Source organism: Manihot esculenta, chromosome 6, assembly GCF_001659605.2.
Source record: "Manihot esculenta cultivar AM560-2 chromosome 6, M.esculenta_v8, whole genome shotgun sequence".
Classification (NCBI taxonomy): Eukaryota; Viridiplantae; Streptophyta; class Magnoliopsida; order Malpighiales; family Euphorbiaceae; genus Manihot; species Manihot esculenta.
The window spans coordinates 27,853,947-27,871,324 of record NC_035166.2 but is presented as its reverse complement, the minus strand read 5'-3'; the positions used below and the strand labels follow the sequence as shown (position 1 = coordinate 27,871,324).

Sequence of the window (17,378 nt, the reverse complement as noted above, 5' to 3'; positions counted from 1 at the left end):
CTTGTTTCCAACATTACAAATCTAGTAAGCCGTGATTGGATGCTAAATTTTCAAGTAAAGAATTTTGGATTTGATTTTAGTACAAATTGTTGAATGAAAATTGATTACTTTACATTTTATAATCACTTTGAATGACCATAATTTTTTTAGTTAATTTCAAATAATATTAGTTTGTAAAATATTTTATTTTCAAAATTAAATAATGTTTTTTTAATATTTATGAATTTAATATAAAATTCGTAAACTCTAATCAATAAAAAAATAATTTTACAAATAAGAATTTTTAATTTTAAAATTTTCGTTGAAACATAAGATTATGAAAATAAATAAATGAAGGGGTCATAAGCTCTATGGCTTTAGTCTTCGTGGAGTGAAAGCTCAGCTGTGAAAGGTGATCGATCAGGGGATGATGAAGACCGGAAGGCAGTGATATGAGAAGACAATGTTCAACATTTGGTAATTTGAAAGTCTCTGGCAAGGAGTTGGTGGACGAAGTCACCAATGAAGAACCTGCAACAATCAACATCCATTACTCTAACAATGGCTAATTCTTCCAGCAGGAGGAGAGCTGGAAATTCTCCACAGAATCCAACCACTTTCAGTTTAAACCAAGGGGCTTCTTGCTCTAACCCGTCAACTCCTGCTTCATGTACTTCCCCATGGAGGAATTTAGAGGACTAGAAAGCGAGAATATACCTTCAGAAGACAAACTTTTGGGCATGTATGGGTACGGGAACCCAAATGGAGAGTACCTAGATTTTGAGTCTCACATACCAATGAATTTGTTGTAGGACGTTCTCTTATCTAAACTTGACGTATACACTCAACCAATTTAGCATTCTATGGAAGCATTGGCAATCAATGCAAAAGTCAGAATATAGGAAACCTGACACATCTTTCTACGCCCTCCCCTTCCCCATCCCTCTTTTTTTTTTTCTTCTAAAAAAAGAGAGAAGCAAAAAGAAGAAAAAAATATGTTCCACTTGCCTCTTTTTTGAGGTTTTCGTCTCAGCTCACTCGTTTCAGGCTTTTGAAGTGATAACCGGTGCAGTTCATAACACTACCTTTCTTGAGAGGTCTTAGACTTCATTTTCTGGCTTCTGTGACAGAGGCATGGTACCAGCAGTTTCTTTAACAGTAGCTGATATAAATTCATTTATAAGATCATACACAATCACACACCCACACACAGAGAGATTGAACATTGGAGTGAAGAATGGCTAACCTGGATATTGAGCTTCAACCTGGATTTCTCCTGGACGGGATGGTGTCTGCCCTGGCTGTTGTGCAGCAGATGCTTTTAGCTGCTCTTCTGAGATTTTCAAGCAATCCTCACTGGTATATGCTCTGGTTTGAGATAGAGCACCATCTGCAATTGCACCATAATTGACATCAACATGTCGTATTTTATGTGTGAAATCAATTAGTGGGCTAAAATGATCATAGAGGCAACATCGCTGACATAAACCATAATATTTCATCTGATGGAAAGATTGCTTTGATTTTACAATCAAAGCAAAAGCTACAACAGATTTGAATAAAAGCAACAGCTAAAGTAGAACTGCAGAAGAATTCACTCCTCACTTGGTAACAATGATTAGCTGCACAAAGGACCCAATGCACAATAATATTTGAAATTATAACATATTTATTAAAGGGAGTTCCATGTATTATGTCTTTTTATCCTTTTTGTCTGTCAAATACTCAATTATGAATGCTTTATCATACTGGAGCCTAAAGATCATCAAGCCCAAGAAGAACTCTGACAACATCATCTCATCTTGAAAAACATAGCATAATCACTGATAACTTGCTTGGTCATGTCCAAAGCAATTTGTGACATAGAACTCAAATAATGTGCATTAGGAACTTCCAGAAAATGCCAAATGGTAACAGAGTACGATGCATTAGAAATAAAATCTAACTTTCTAATCCTGACAATTGCTTTTTCATTACAAGAGCAGATGCTAGATACATTTGATCACTCACTGGTGTCAGCTGCAATTGGAGAATTTTCCTGGCTGCCAAACTGTGAAGGGGGTGAGGCAGTGTTTGCTCTGTGGGAGCTGTATGTGTTCTGTGTTTGACTTGAAATGTCATCAAGGCTAATCTCTCGTTCAAGGCTGCTCTTGAATTCCCTCGATACTTCCTATATTTCAAAGATTGAAAACATGAAAAACAAAAATAATAATTCCTGAATGGCAGAAACAATATTAAATTGAAAATTTGAAGGATCTACCTGGAGTTCTCTAATGGTTGGTTGAAATGCACGCAGAGTTTTCCCTAGATTGCGTGCAACCTGAATTTAGATAACTCAGTAGAGCTACAAACACAAATAAACATCTTGGAAAAAGAAAGAAAATGCAACCGAACCACCTAAAAAGCTAATGCACTGAGGTAAGAAAAAAAAAGTGGAGGTATATGTGACAAAACGAGTAAAATCAATCTTATTAGATCAGAATTCAATCCTAGGAAATCCCCATTTGTTTTCTCTGTTTTTAATTAGTTTTTCTTCAGTTGAGTTGGATGAGGTCATTACTGCGTTCCAATTAAGACCAGCATATCGTCTATAAGCAAGGGTTACAAATAGCACAACAACCTTCCATCCTCAAAGGAAAAAAGAAATTGCTAGCAAATATATCATTCATCCGTGCACAACTCACCTCAGCCAGCTCTTTCGGACCAAAAACCAGTAAAGCCACTGCCCCAATAACCAAAGCCTCAGGGGCTCCAACCCCAAAAAAAGATGCCTGAACCACTTTACCTTTATACCTGCTCTTCCTCGCTGCACCACCACATTCCAAGAATCACACCAACATAAGAGAGAGAGAGAGAGAGAGAGAGAGGGGGGGGGGGGGGGAAGCATATCCAAGTAAGAATTTACATACCATTCTTCGGAGATTTTGGAGTGATAGAGATACCTAGATGCTGTAGACCACTCCATCGAGGGAAAGGACGGACACCCAGCTGAAGAGTCAGCATCGAGATACCAAATCTAGTGGTTATATGGTATGAGATCGAAGAAGATGATCGTCGGTAAAGAGATACACTTGTGCTTGTAGGAGTCGAAACTAGCACCGCCATGATCATATATCGTGCATGACTTTCTGCGCGCGCCGAGAGTCGAGTCGTATGCTCGGAAATTATCAAAATGGGAAGAATGTTAATTTTCCATTTATGCAGACATCCGAGTCTCGCTTCCGTCTTCTAATTCAAACGCAACGAGCTATTGGGCTAAGCAATTTTGAGCCTCAACATTCAGAAAAGGTTTGGGCTTGGCCCTCCTTCAAAGCTTGTAGAGGGCAGAAAACTAGAAATGTTTATATTGCATAAAGCAAGCTCAAACCTTTGGGTCATGGACACAAGGTGAAGAAGAAGAAGCTATTTGGGCCGACACCTTTTTTTCCATAAAGCTTGTCGTATCCACTTTTTCCACCGCTAATTACATGTCCAAAGTTCAAGTACTTGGGCAGCCCTCTATCTTGGTTTGATGTTGTTGTTGTTGTGATCGCATCACGTAACAGCGACGCTTGCATATATTGTCGAAGGAAAAGCTTATAATTATATAGAAGAGAAGATCTTTAAACAAATCTGTGAACCTCAATATTTCTCTCTTATATATTAAATGATGATGATGATGATGAACACTCCCGAGTCCCACCTACTTCGATAACTTCAAACATGTGGTATGCTGGTTCAGCTTTTACTCTGTAGGACCATAACCTCACTACGCCACCCCATTAGAGGCCCAATCATCTTGTGAAATATCCACTGCCTGCACCCAACTTTTATATTTAGAATGAATTCCCATTAACCCTTTTTGATTTCTTTTTCAGGGATTCAGCTTTTCATCATGATTGTTTTTCGAGAGGAAAATTTCCAAGTTAAGCTATCTGTTTACTGTTGTTGATTATAATTAGATGATGGAAAAAGGAAGCTTGCACAGTAAATTGAAGAAGGCAATAATAAGATATAAACTTGCTTCTTTTTGAGAAGTACAAATTCATATGTGGGTTTAAAAGTAGAGAGTAATTAAAGAAAGAAAAAGGGGTTTAAGGGATCAATGCAGTTCTGGAGCTCAAGAAAAAGTGGCTTTTTAGAGGAAAAAGAGAGGCAAAGCGATGATGATCATGATGGCGAGAAGGCAGCAACTGAACTAACGCACCCGTGCAGGTTTCCTTTATTTTCTTTTTTTATATATAAAGAAAGAGGAAAAGAGTGTCACTTTCTTCCACACGTGTGTTGTGCACAAAAATCCATCAAACAACTGCCTATACACACGTGTACACTTTATCTAAAAAGTTGCCTGGTCCTAAAGGAGGAGGCTTCCATATAATTTACTAATTTAAATAATGTTTGGTCTATAATACCCTTTGCCATTGTTAGATTTTACATGGCAAGGACTCTAACATGATTCCATGAATGTGATTTTCAATAGGTGTCATGGGGCCAACCCAATACTGGATATGAACAATAAAATTGATTTTGTGGAAAGATATTGTAATATATAATTAATGATATAAAAATAAATAATATTAAAATGATTTAATAGAAACATCTCTATTGGTTGGAAATTTGGAGCCCCCTCCTACTGTAGCATAGTCTGGTCCCAAAAATAAAGAACTTGAATGCCTGCCTTTCATTGTTTGCTAACATTTTGGATTTTTATAATTATTTTTTCATACTTAGACAGTAGCTTTACCAATTCTGGATTTATTTAATCACATTGATTTGATTTTGAATTGAAATCAATTAAAATTAAATTAAGAAAAAATAATATCCAATCAAATAAAAATGAAATGATTTGATTTAATCTAATTGCAACTTAAAATCAATTTATTTAAAAAATCAATTGTTAATGTTGAAATAAAACTAAAATTGAATGGGCCCTATAACCCATAAGAGCTGATTGCATAATTTATATTTATTTTGTTTATATTCTCAATTTAATTTTGATTAATTACAACAATTGAAATTTTTAATATTAATACTTTCTGAGAAAATTCCAATTTAGTTTATAAGAATCTTCTTTATATTTTGATTAGTTGAAGATTAAATTAGATTATTTCATTCTAGCTGCATTCGGAATTAAATTTGATAAATCTGATTTTGAACCGGGTGGATCTACTTCATTGAATCCTTGTCCTTTCTTTTTATTTTTTAAAAAATGAAAAATAAAAAATAAATAAGAACAATGTGAGAGTCAAATATTGTCCGCGTGACGGACAGGAAGATCACATGCAGTCCACGTGAGAGGAGCCAAGTTAGTTGCCGTTTCGAATTTGTTGTTAATGAATGACACAAAATGAGATGAGTCAACAGATTGGACGGTGGTGATTGTTTCAGCAGGAATCGATTGTCGTGAAGAACATGGGGGAGGTGTGGGGGTGCACCCACACAAATGAGGTCACGAGACTCACGCTTTATTAAGGTTCAATGTACAGAAACCTCCATGATGACAACACCACCACCCTCTTGTTATCTCTGCGACTCTATCATAACTGCAGGCCACAGCTGTGATTTTTTCTTGACGCCAAGGGTAATTCAGCCATTTCAGCAACCGCTAATGTCCCCACAATCTTCCTATTTATTTTTCTGAAATAGGGGTTGGGTAGTCGAACCTTAGACCGCTCAGATCTATCAAGATGCACTTTTCACCAGACTAAATCTCGGAATGCCCCACGATCCTTAGTTTCGGAATGCCCCACGATCCTTCTATTTGTCGTTGTTAGTTTTTTTTTCTTCGATTATGTATCCATTTAATATTATTATTGTGCTGCTATTGAAATTATTATTAAAAAAATATTTTAAATATAGCACTTAAAATATTAATAAATTAATTGTAATATACTTTGTGCGGTGTGTTTTTTGAAAAATCGCTTTTTCATCTTTATTTGATGTCAAACTTAATTGGATTTATTTGTGAATACAACCATTCATAGTTTATATTTTAAAGAATATTAAAATAAATAATAAAAATAATATAAATACAATAAACACCTTCTTTTAAAATTAAATGAAATATAATATAAAATTATGTTTATTTCGTGGAAATTACTTTCCAACAAAAGGAGTGAGTGGTAAGATATTATTTAAAAATAGAATAAAATAAGAGATGACACTAATAATTATACACTTTATTAAAACAACAAAGAGAGAAAGAAAAGGTGGGTGTTACGTGATGACGCGGCAATAATTAAGTGGCAAAATGGAAGAAAACTTGAGGATATGGACCGGAGAGTAACGGAAACTGAAAGGAGAGAGAGAAAGAAAGACCGAAAGTGTGTGTTTGATCTCACCATCTACTATGTGCTGATATATTATTGCTCACAGTTTTATGACCCTTCTCTCTCTCTCTCCGTTGGATTCATTCAGACTGAAATCCAATCACAAACCTGATATGCAATCCAGGCTCTCTTTCACTGATCCAAATCCAAGATGAGAACCATCAACAACAGCGTAGACACCATTAACGCTGCAGCCACTGCCATCGTCTCCGCCGAGTCCCGTGTCCAGCCAAACTCCGTTCAGGTACACACACAGGCACGCCATAGTAGATTTCTCTGTCGATGCGACTTCCTTGTTCTTTTTTTTTTTTGTTTTGTTTTAAATATACATTTTCTCTTTAATATTTTGTTGCCGTAACTGCGAAAAACTTTCATGTAATTGAGATTTTAGCTTTCTCGATTCTTGAATTATGAAACTCCAGAACTTGATTTTTCTATATGCTCTTCACGTTCTCAGCCGGTTTCATTTTCTTCTTCTGTTTTTCTTTTTCCCCCGTCTTGCCAGATTCTTTTGCCCTGGCTTTTATGCTAGTTCTGTTTCTGACTTCTGAGAGTAGGGCAAGCAGAAAAGGAAACGAATTTCTGATTTTTCATACTCTTAGAATTTAGAATCCGCTCAATGATGTGGTTATTGGAAAGCTTAATTGACTTGTTTCATTTTGCACGATCGATAATTTGTTCTCGTACTTGGCAGATAGTGAAACACGATTACCTTTCTCACAACTCATATTGAGCAGGGTAGCTATAGGGTAAACTGATGTATTCAAGACATGACGAGTTTAGCCTAGAAATGTTTATCTAGTTACCTTTTCAAAACATTCATTGGCTTCCTTGCAAGCAGTTCTTATTGCAATTTGGATCATAACTCTTTCCTCATTGAACTGGATGACTGTTCTATTTCGATGGACTAGGCTGGTAGCAATTTTCATCTCTCCGTTTGTGCGCTTGTTGCTCGGGTGGAGTGATAGGGGGTGGTAATACATTCAGTTCTTAGTATTTGACAGTGGGCAAAAATTGTGGATAAAGGAAATGTACTTCTAAATTTTGTTACTTTATTGAATTATAAATGCATCAGATGTTTTCCATAGTCAGATCAAAATAATTGACAATGAGGGGGAAATTGGTTTTCATTCCCTTGGAAATAATTGTTCACAATCTTAACATCTTCTTATTTTGACGCAGAAAAAAAGATGGGGAGGCTGCTGGAGTCTCTACTGGTGTTTTGGCTTTCACAAAAATAGCAAGCGAATTGGTCATGCTGTTCTTGTTCCTGAACCAGAAGTACCAGGAGGGGTAGTTCCTTCTGCTGACAATCAAACACACTCAACTCCTGTTGCAGTTCCTTTTATTGCTCCTCCTTCTTCTCCTGCTTCATTCCTCCAATCTGATCCTCCTTCTGCCACCCATTCACCTGCAGGATTGCTGTCTCTTACTTCCCTTTCTATGAATGCCTACTCCTCCGGCGGACCTGCATCCATTTTTTCCATAGGTCCCTATGCTCATGAAACACAGCTAGTTACACCGCCTGCATTTTCTGCCTTCACCACTGAACCATCCACTGCATCTTTCACTCCGCCTCCTGAATCTGTTCAGCTGACTACACCTTCTTCCCCAGAAGTGCCATTTGCTCAACTCCTCGCATCTTCTTTGGAGCGCGCTAGAAGAAGCAGTGGGTCCAATCAAAAGTTTGCATTATCCCATTATGAATTCCAGTCTTATCCACTATACCAAGGTAGCCCAGGTAGTCAATTAATTTCACCGGGCTCAGCAATCTCAAATTCAGGCACTTCTTCTCCTTTCCCAGATAAATACCCCATTATTGAGTTCCGTATGGGCGAAGCTCCCAAGCTCTTGGGCTTTGAATATTTTACCACTCGTAAATGGGGCTCAAGGTTGGGTTCTGGATCTTTGACTCCAGAAGGAGTGGGGCTAGGTTCAAGGCTTGGTTCTGGTTCCGTGACTCCAGATGGTGCAGGGCTGCGTTCAAGGCTTGGTTCAGGATCTTTGACACCTGACTTTACGGGGTCTGCCTCTCGAGAGGGTTTCCTTCTGGAAAATCAGATTTCTGAAGTTGCATCCCTTGCAAACTCTGAAAATGGATCTAAAAATGATGAAGCTATAGTCGATCACAGAGTCTCATTCGAGTTGAGTGGTGAGGAGGTTGCACGTTGTCTTGAAAGCAAGTCAATGCAATCATGTAGAACTTTCTTAGAATGCTCACAGGACAATATTTCTGAAGACCACATAAAAAATGGGAAGATGGCAGCGTACGGTGAAAATTGTTTATCTATCAGGGAAACATCCAATGACTTACCTGGGAAAACTTCAGGAGAAATGGAAGAGGATCACTGCTATAGAAAACAACGTTCTATCTCTCTTGGTTCAATCAAAGAGTTCAACTTTGATAACTCAAAAGAAGTATCTGATAAGCCAACAATCAGTTCTGAATGGTGGGCTAATGAAACAATTGCTGGGAAGGAAGCTAGGCCAGCCAACAACTGGACTTTCTTCCCTTTGTTACAGCCAGAAGTTAGCTGAAATTGAAACTATGCAGAAAATGAAATACAGGTTTGCTTTACTGAATGCCAAACCTGTAAGATGCAAGTCTAAAGGCAAGTATGTTTTGGAGATATAGTTCACCTGGTCTAGGATCACATGAGGATGGGGAATAGATTGCACGGGTTAAAGGAAGTTAATCTGCTGTGATTCAATCCACAAGTGTTAAGAAAATAGGTTGTAGAGATTATTAGTGTGAGAATTAATAGAGCATTCTTTTTATATCATTTTTTTAATAGTTGGATGTTATACGAAAATAGCTTTTGGGTACATTATTGTGTTATGGATTGTTTTCTCGTATCCTGTGAATAATTAGAAGGAAAAATAAGTGCTTTCCTTGTACAAGAACGGAACCCGCAAGTTCTAGGTCTTTGGTTGTATGTGCTCTGCTTATATGCAGAGGCCTCCGTTAAGTAGACGGCCCTAATGTCTTTATACGTATGGGATTTCTATAGGACTTGAAGCCTCTATCTCGATGATGATCTATATGCCCACTAAATGCAACCTGCTCTGCAGCCTCAATTGACAAATTGACATTGTGCAACTGTAAATAGTGGTTGCGGGTATCTATCTGCTTCTCCACTAATGACTCATGGCTATGAAGATAATCCACCCATCTCATAATCCTAAGTTTTGAGGAGTTCAAGCTTGTTGTTAGAACTTTTTTTTGCCCCTACTCTTTGCCTCTTAGAAGTTTCTGTTCTGTATTTTAGCTTTTCTATACTTACTTGCATATTGGTGCATGTAGAAGCATCTCTGAAAACACTGAGGACGTCCTCAACCTCAAGGGAGGGCACGTAGGTAATTTTACTCGTGAAACAGAGACAAAAAAAAAAAAGAAATGCGACAATACCTGTAGATGGTCATTATTATTAGTGGTAGTCATCTGCAAAACTCTCGATGCGTAGCTAGATAGCATACAGTTTTTGCAGGAACATCCTTAGAGCGTTAAGTTTTTGGTTCAGGGAGGCGTTGAAATCTATTCTTCACCTTCAAGCCTGAGACAGGAAGTGAGTTTGTTCCTTAATTACTAACACGTGAAGATAATCATTTCTACATGCATTAGCTATTGTTATTACTTAGTGGTAATTTTTTAATGCACTGAGGCAGAGTGTAGAAATGTATTAGATTATTTTACTACTGATGCGCCATTAAAGGTATGATCCGATGCCAGCAAATGTTATGCTGGCCAAGGCCTACGGATAAGCTAAATGGCGTTCATTGAGTAACGGACGAGTCTTACGTCTTTGTCTTTTACCTACTTTGTCGAAACGAATGAACCGACAGAAAATAAAGCAACAGGCTGTGATCAACAAAACTTGGCCTCTGCTTCACTATCCAAAAGGTCATGAGAAATGACAAATCTTTCACAGGTACTTTCTATTCTTTCGGAAAATCTTATAGCCCGAGAATTATGAATCAACTAGATCAGATGGCTTGCTGTTGCTGGGGGACAACTGCCACGAAATACGGGGGACTCCCGGTGCCGAATCCAAGAACTTAATTTAAGGAGGTCCAATTTTATTTTGTAGTATAGTTTTCAATTTTATTAGAAAAATTTGTTATTTTTTTAAAAAAAATATAAATTATATACCAAAAACAGGAGAAGAATTACTATCTTCACATAGAAATAACTGCTCTGGTTGATAAATGATCATATTGATTGCATGAACTGTTTTAACTAACAAATGACCAATTAAATTTCAAAATAATTATAAATTCACATGCATATAATTTTACAAATTGAATTGAATTAATTTATCTAAGTTAGAATTTTTTTTAAATCATTTAATTTATTATCCGTATAAACATTATTTAATTTTATATATATTTAATTTTTTTTTAAAATATGATTTATAACCTATTAAACTTATTTTAACATTTTATTTAAAAATTTAAAATTTATTTTTATATATATAAATAATTTAACTTAAAATTTTAATAATATAAATAAAGCTACACAAAACTATCGCCTTTTAAATTGAGATCCAAAGGCCAAAAGCAGAAGGGAGCCCAAATAATCACATCTAACAAACTAGAGCCCGAACCACTAGATAGCGCCCTAACAAATCTATCCCGAAGAAACGGTGACCAAACACTGGCTGGCAAGCAATCCACAGAATCGGTGACATTCGGATGGAGAAGATACTTCCACGAACACAGCTTTTCATAGGAGTCCAAAAAGGCTTTACCAATTGTCAAAGCTCCAATGAGAAGGATTCAGACATATAAGCTTAAATGCCTCATCGATAGTAATACAGACTCGCTCATCAGCATCTACTGGAGAGAGAGAACAGAAGCGTCGACGAGCATTTTGCTTGCCTTGGAGGATCTATCATCTCTGCCTTCACCGCTCAATCACTAAACCTAGTAGAGCCAAACCACCCACAAAATCTCTGGAAGTCGATCCCTCACCGAGCACGCCTAAATTTGCAACAAATTAAAATAAACATATCCTGCAAACCTATAGACACTCATCCTGTGGAGTAAACCACCGCCATGATGAGAAGTAAATGAAACAAAACCTTCCAAATTCCAATTGGTAGAGAAAGCCGACCAATTTAATTTAATAATGATCTAATGTTCGTGAAACTTAATATTCATAAAATAGGATAGGTTCTAACCTGGAAGAGATAATCACTCAAACCAAGGAATAAAATAATTTGGTTATTAAGGATAAGAATATTTATATTGATGTGGATGAAATACATTAGTTAATTATCCTTCCTGCCCATAATCAGATTTGATCCGTCAACTTCTTGAAAAACCTAATTTTGTTGTTATTTGTTCTCCATTATTGTATACGTAAGAATACCAAAATTATGGTTAATTATTATAAATTAATAATACTTATAATCTTATTCATATAAATTATATTTCCAATTTCATCTTTCAAATTTGCCTTTAATCTTAAGGGTTTTTTAATAATAATCATTTAGAATAATTTTTTTTAAAAAAATTAATATTATATAATTCATGAGTAAATTTAATCATTTAATCAATTAAAATTGATACAAAATTATTAAAATAAAAATATAATATTTAATATAGTAAAAAAATAATATTTACTTACTACAGAGAAAATATTTTTTTTCCCTCTCTCCTCTCGTTTTTCTCTTGGAAATTGTGTTTAGAAAACTTTTTTTTTTACCAATAAAAGTAAATAAACATTTTTTGTGATTTTTTACAAATTAAAAATTTATATAAAGATATTAATAAACGGTGACAATCATATTTTCATTTGATGTTAGACGGGGACAGAAGGAGGATTGAGAAAAAAGTGATCACAGGTGGATGGAGACAAATAAGGGCGATGGATCCCCTTTCTCTTATCCATTTTCCATTTTCTCTCCCTTTTTTATTAAATATATTTTGAAATAAAAGAAAAAAAAATTGTATTTTTGTTATATTAAGGAAAATAAACACTAATATTTTATTATATTATATTAATATAATTGAAATGAAACTGGTCAATATACAATCAATTATAAGGTAATTTACGTCTTAAGCAATTACTTTAATACTCGCATTAATAAATTGAAAAAATAAATGAATATAATGAATTATTTAAATTTAAAAAATAATTATATAATAATACATATTTTCATCAATGTATTCACTAATTTATTTTTATATTATAAAAAAGTAAAATTGATTATCAAATTTTATAGAAATTTATCTGAAATTAATTAGTGAATAAAAAATTATGTAATCATAAATATAATTGAAATCTAACGATGACTTTTTAAAAATTACAATATTAAAATTTTTCTTTTAGTGATTAGAACTGCGTATAAAGTTTTTATATTTTTATGACGTAATTTTATTTTTTGATAATAATAATTTATAATTTATTTTAAATAATTATTATATTACATCATATATTAAATAATAAAATATAATATAATTTTAATTAAATTATAATATTTTTAAAAAGAAATTAAATAATAATAAAATTAATAAATAAAAATTGAATGATCTATTCTTTATTTATTGTCATTAAACTTCATTTTAAATCAATAATAACAAATAAAATAATAATATTAACTTTAATTTTTGAGAATGGATTATGATAACACAAATTATACAATTACTTGAAATATTGATAAAATTAAATAAATAAAAAACAGCTGTAATTGCTAAATATTTGACTTTTTTTTCCTTGCTTAGGATACCGTCACCCACATATATAATTATTTATTTATTTTTTTATTTATGCTGTCTGCCAAATTATTGGTGTTTCGTATATTATATGTTCCCTCAAGTTTCTTCCCTTGACTCTGTGATAATGACCCTCTAATTTAATTAATCTAATATTGATTACCCCAATCATTTTCTTTTTAATTTCAATCTAACTAATAATTTTATTTATTGATTACATCTTATCATAATTCATACACGCCCTAAAATCTTAATTACATGCTTTTAACTAAATTATTGTTATTACACGTGGCATCACTTAGACTATGCCTTGCCACAAAAGAAATATTAATGATAATGACTTTGATTACGTTAAACTATGATCAATACAACTTTTTCTCCAATCAAAAAACATTATGAAAAGATTTAGGGTTATCTGCCACAAAAGTCTTGTCTAATGGATCCAAATTTAAATTTTTACATATCTATTTTTCTCTTAAAAGAATAAAAGAAATTTTTTTAATTTATTAATGACTTTCTAACTTAATTCGAATTAATAAATTGGTATGGAATTTTATAAAGATATAATAAATTTGATATGGAAGAATTATGCAAGCCTCACAAAGAAGGATTTAGCGACGGCAAATAGTTATCCTAGTTTGATCGTTTGATTTTAATTTGCCATAAAAATTGATATTATCTTAGCAAATCTACTGCGATGGTCGTTCTGCTCTTCTCTCTTGCACTTGCACATGGAGATGAAATTAATTAGTACAGGACGCCAGACATCCCGGCGAATCTACGATTTTAACTGAAACAAACAAGCGGACAAAGAATACCATAATTCAAACTGGATTTTAGCTATTACAAAATGGGTAAGTGACCCGTTTACCTTTTGCCACGTGGGTATGACCTGTCCTGAAAATCGTCTGCCCCAGCTACACAGATAGAAGATGCTAAGGAATCATGGTTTGGTTTCGCCTGTGTCGCCCGCATCTCCTGTTCCATCTTTCTCCGTTCTGTTGACTTAAAACCCATAAATCCAAGTACTTCAATCCCAATTCCCAACCCATTAACCAGTGTTCCCTTTTCCCTTTTGCCTTTTGGTGCCCCACTATTTTAAGAGTCTTAACCGCCACTTCGGTGCTCGACTTGAAGCTTCAAAACTCGCTGCTGCATCTGGCTTTAGATTTAGAGTAAAAGGAAATAACTTCCGCTCGAGGTTTCTAATCAGCTTTAGGCGCCTGTAATTACATGCTACTGTCTTTACTCTTCCTTTGTATGCTTCAACTTTATTGTGATTTGCATCGCATTTTTTAATATTGCTTTCCATTCTGATTCACTTGCGACTCAGCAATATTCTACTGGAAATTTATGGACAGTGAAATCCACGGAAAGTTTGATCTCATTGTTTCAGTGTTAATTTTGGACTGTCAATTCGTTGTTTCTTGGCGGTTAAGCTTATTTGACCTATTGTAATTTGCTATATGGGCTATTCTTTTAGCGTTTGTTGTTTGTTTGTTTGATTACTGCATATTCGAATATTTCTTGGAACCTTTTCGATTTCCGAATCTTAAAGTCTGATGTTTGGCATTTTCAGGGTTGAATCTTTGAAGTGGTTATACTCAATTGGGTAGAATATGTTTTGTCTTCAAATGAAGTTCTGTTGGATAATATTTTAATCATCCTGTCTGAGACTAAGAAATTAAGTGAAAAAATGGCTATGGCTTCTGCTGTGAAAGTAGTTCTTGGTTCGATTGCTTTTGCTGTCTTCTGGATACTGGCTGTTTTCCCTGCTATCCCATTTTTACCTGTTGGAAGGACTGCAGGGTCTCTCTTGGGGGCTATGCTTATGGTCATCTTCCAAGTCATAACCCCAGATCAAGCATATGCTGCGATTGATCTTCCAATCCTTGGTCTTTTATTTGGAACGATGGTTGTCAGTGTTTATCTTGAGAGAGCAGATATTTTCAAATACTTGGGTAAGTTGCTTTCATGGAAAAGCAAGGGTGCCAAGGACTTGCTTTGTCGAATTTGCCTCATCTCTGCTATTTCAAGTGCTCTTTTTACTAATGACACCTCTTGCGTGGTTTTGACTGAATTTGTGCTGAAAATCGCAAGGCAACATAATCTGCCTCCTCAGCCCTTCCTACTTGCCCTTGCCTCAAGTGCAAATATTGGATCTTCAGCCACTCCGATTGGCAACCCTCAAAACCTGGTTATAGCAGTTCAGAGTAAGATTTCTTTTGGGAAATTTCTTTTAGGAATTCTCCCTGCAATGGTTGTGGGAATCATTGCGAATATTACGATTCTTATGTGTATGTACTGGAAGTTGTTATCTGCTATTCAGAAGGATGAAGAAGAAGCAACAACAGAAGTTGTTGCAGATGAAGATGTCAATTCCCATCGGTTTTCTCCTGCTACTATGTCACATTTTACATCCTTAAATTCCCAGGAGTGGAATTCTAGGTTGGAGTCCTTGGACATGCAAAGCGCCCCCAACATAAATGGGCACGTGAACCATACTGAAACTCTTAGGAACCGAATAGGTTCAACTGAGAATGAAATCCGCAGTGCATCAACCAGTGCGTATGAGTCTGCAAGGAATTCAAATGCATCCAAAGAGGTGACGATTGATGGGGCTTCTCAGAGAAAGGAGGATACTGTTTCTTCAAAGAGGATTGCATCATTGGATAGGTTGGGAGATGTATTGGATGACCAATTTCCAGGAGAAAAGGAAGAGTTTGCTACAAAATGGAAAAGGATGCTGTGGAAATCATGTGTTTACGTTGTTACCATAGGAATGCTGGTTTCTTTGCTCGTGGGTTTGAACATGTCATGGACTGCAATTACTGCTGCGCTTGCTCTTATCGTTCTTGATTTTAGGGATGCTCGGCCATGCCTTGAAAAGGTAAAATCCATGATAGATGATGGTTCTCTCTCTCCCTCTCTTATTAATTTTTTTTTCTCCTTTTATTTTCTGTTTGTTCTGATGGAGTTGTTAGAATTGATATTAGCAAATATGATATTAGAAATTTTATTGCTTGCTAAAGAATGCATAAGGGACTCTTTTTCTTTGTTTAGCAGGTCTCCTATTCGCTTTTAATCTTCTTTTGTGGAATGTTTATCACTGTTGATGGCTTTAACAAAACTGGAATTCCAAGTGCTCTGTGGGACTTAATGGAGCCTCATGCAAAAATAGATCATGCATCTGGAATAGCAGTTCTTGCTGCTGTCATACTTGTCCTGTCAAATTTGGCCTCAAATGTACCAACTGGTATGTTGAACTCTGCTCATCTATTCTGGGGTAAAATTTTCCAACTTCTCGCAGTCTAACCTTGTAACTAGTATTGTGAATTTAATCTAGACTTTTCAGTATGAGAGGTTAAGGCAGCAAGATTCTATAGAAGTAGAGGGGCAAAAATCAATTAGGTTCTTTGAATTTTGAGTTTGTGGAGTTTACTGTTTATTATTCGAGAGAAAGTATAGTGCTCTGGATCAATACCTTCAAAAAGTGACTGATTATGCCCTGGAACCGAGTAATCACTTGTTGATGAATTGTTAACAACCCAGCCTTGAGCAGTGACAGAAATGTTACTTTTACCTGCCTCTTTTCCCTTTCTGAGTCTCGTAAAATGCTTCTAAAATTGGACTTTTTTTTGTTCAAATGCACACCTACAACATTCTGGTCTTTGTGTAATTACAAACACTTTGTTAAGATTGTCCCTTGAGTGTGTTCATGTCTACAACTTAATGATGAGTAGATCTTAAAGGTATTGTTTATATGATCCTCAGTTCTCTTGCTTGGTGGACGGGTAGCAGCATCAGCAGCTGCAATTTCTGCAGCTGATGAGAAAAAGGCATGGCTATATTTGGCTTGGGTCAGTACTGTAGCTGGAAATCTGTCGCTATTGGGATCAGCTGCCAACTTGATAGTTTGTGAGCAAGCTCGGAGAGCTCCGCAATTTGGTTACGACTTAACTTTTTGGAAACATCTTAAATTTGGAATTCCTTCAACTATTATAGTTACTGCTATTGGATTGATGCTCATAAGATGATGTACCTTTAAGAACACCTATCTATGAATGCAATAACTGTTTTTGTTTTACCAAAGCTTGAGAGTAGCCTTTGCTCATCAATGAGCTATTATTATATGAAGGTTAATGCAATATCTCTCAATTTTTAAGGACGATATGCACTTGTTTTTAATGAATATCAAATCAAATCTGAATTAAGTCGATCAATCGGACTAATTCAATTCAATCAGAAATTTAAACTTCACCTCGTATATATAAAATGACAAAAAATCGATAAAAAAATATTCACCAATTAAATGAAAATATGATTGGATTTGAAGTTAGAAATGTAACCGAAAATCCAAAGCGGATTAAAACG

The 17,378-nt window shown here is 35.1% G+C and overlaps 3 protein-coding genes across 8 annotated transcripts; 2 read left to right on the top strand and 1 right to left on the bottom strand.

The window, feature by feature from the left end:
* Positions 1 to 224: 224 nt before the first annotated feature.
* On the bottom strand, positions 225 to 4,157 carry LOC110618263 (sec-independent protein translocase protein TATB, chloroplastic). Of its 3 annotated transcripts, none has more exons than XM_021761400.2 (7): positions 2,889 to 4,157; positions 2,664 to 2,785; positions 2,240 to 2,299; positions 1,990 to 2,149; positions 1,226 to 1,369; positions 988 to 1,141; positions 376 to 510 (listed from the first exon to the last, which is right to left on the bottom strand). In XM_021761400.2, the coding sequence occupies exons 1-6, from the start codon at positions 3,088 to 3,090 to the stop codon at positions 1,080 to 1,082; spliced, it is 750 nt and encodes a 249-aa protein (XP_021617092.1). In that variant the 5' UTR covers positions 3,091 to 4,157; the 3' UTR covers positions 376 to 510; positions 988 to 1,079. The 3 variants fall into 3 exon arrangements, with proteins under 3 accessions (XP_021617091.1, XP_021617092.1, XP_043813508.1); XM_043957573.1 differs by having other exon boundaries at positions 988 to 1,100; XM_021761399.2 differs by lacking the exon at positions 988 to 1,141 and having other exon boundaries at positions 225 to 510.
* Positions 4,158 to 6,174: 2,017 nt separating this feature from the next.
* On the top strand, positions 6,175 to 9,203 carry LOC110617602. The gene is made up of 2 exons (XM_021760509.1): positions 6,175 to 6,531; positions 7,470 to 9,203. The coding sequence occupies exons 1-2, from the start codon at positions 6,439 to 6,441 to the stop codon at positions 8,823 to 8,825; spliced, it is 1,449 nt and encodes a 482-aa protein (XP_021616201.1). The 5' UTR covers positions 6,175 to 6,438; the 3' UTR covers positions 8,826 to 9,203.
* Positions 9,204 to 13,749: 4,546 nt separating this feature from the next.
* On the top strand, positions 13,750 to 17,096 carry LOC110617800 (silicon efflux transporter LSI2). Of its 4 annotated transcripts, none has more exons than XM_021760801.2 (4): positions 13,750 to 14,262; positions 14,584 to 15,894; positions 16,068 to 16,260; positions 16,779 to 17,096. In XM_021760801.2, exons 2-4 carry the CDS (start codon positions 14,701 to 14,703, stop codon positions 17,039 to 17,041), a joined length of 1,650 nt encoding a protein of 549 aa, XP_021616493.1. In that variant the 5' UTR covers positions 13,750 to 14,262; positions 14,584 to 14,700; the 3' UTR covers positions 17,042 to 17,096. The 4 variants fall into 4 exon arrangements, with proteins under 4 accessions (XP_021616493.1, XP_021616494.1, XP_021616492.1 ...); XM_021760802.2 differs by having other exon boundaries at positions 13,751 to 14,205; XM_021760800.2 differs by having other exon boundaries at positions 13,757 to 14,229.
* Positions 17,097 to 17,378: the final 282 nt, after the last annotated feature.

Bases quoted from the DNA above. Each gene is read 5' to 3' on its own strand.
- LOC110618263 (XM_021761399.2), bottom strand. From the start codon at position 3,090: ATGATCATGGCGGTGCTAGTTTCGACTCCTACAAGCACAAGTGTATCT. The intron at 2,786-2,888 runs GTATGTAAATTC...GTGGTGGTGCAG, and splicing joins TCCAAAATCTCCGAAGAATG to CGAGGAAGAGCAGGTATAAA. The intron at 1,370-1,989 runs GTGAGTGATCAA...GTGCAATTGCAG, and splicing joins TCCAATTGCAGCTGACACCA to ATGGTGCTCTATCTCAAACC.
- LOC110617602 (XM_021760509.1), top strand. From the start codon at position 6,439: ATGAGAACCATCAACAACAGCGTAGACACCATTAACGCTGCAGCCACT. The intron at 6,532-7,469 runs GTACACACACAG...ATTTTGACGCAG, and splicing joins TCCAGCCAAACTCCGTTCAG to AAAAAAAGATGGGGAGGCTG.
- LOC110617800 (XM_021760801.2), top strand. From the start codon at position 14,701: ATGGCTATGGCTTCTGCTGTGAAAGTAGTTCTTGGTTCGATTGCTTTT. The intron at 15,895-16,067 runs GTAAAATCCATG...TTCTTTGTTTAG, and splicing joins CTCGGCCATGCCTTGAAAAG to CAGGTCTCCTATTCGCTTTT. The intron at 16,261-16,778 runs GTATGTTGAACT...TATGATCCTCAG, and splicing joins GGCCTCAAATGTACCAACTG to TTCTCTTGCTTGGTGGACGG.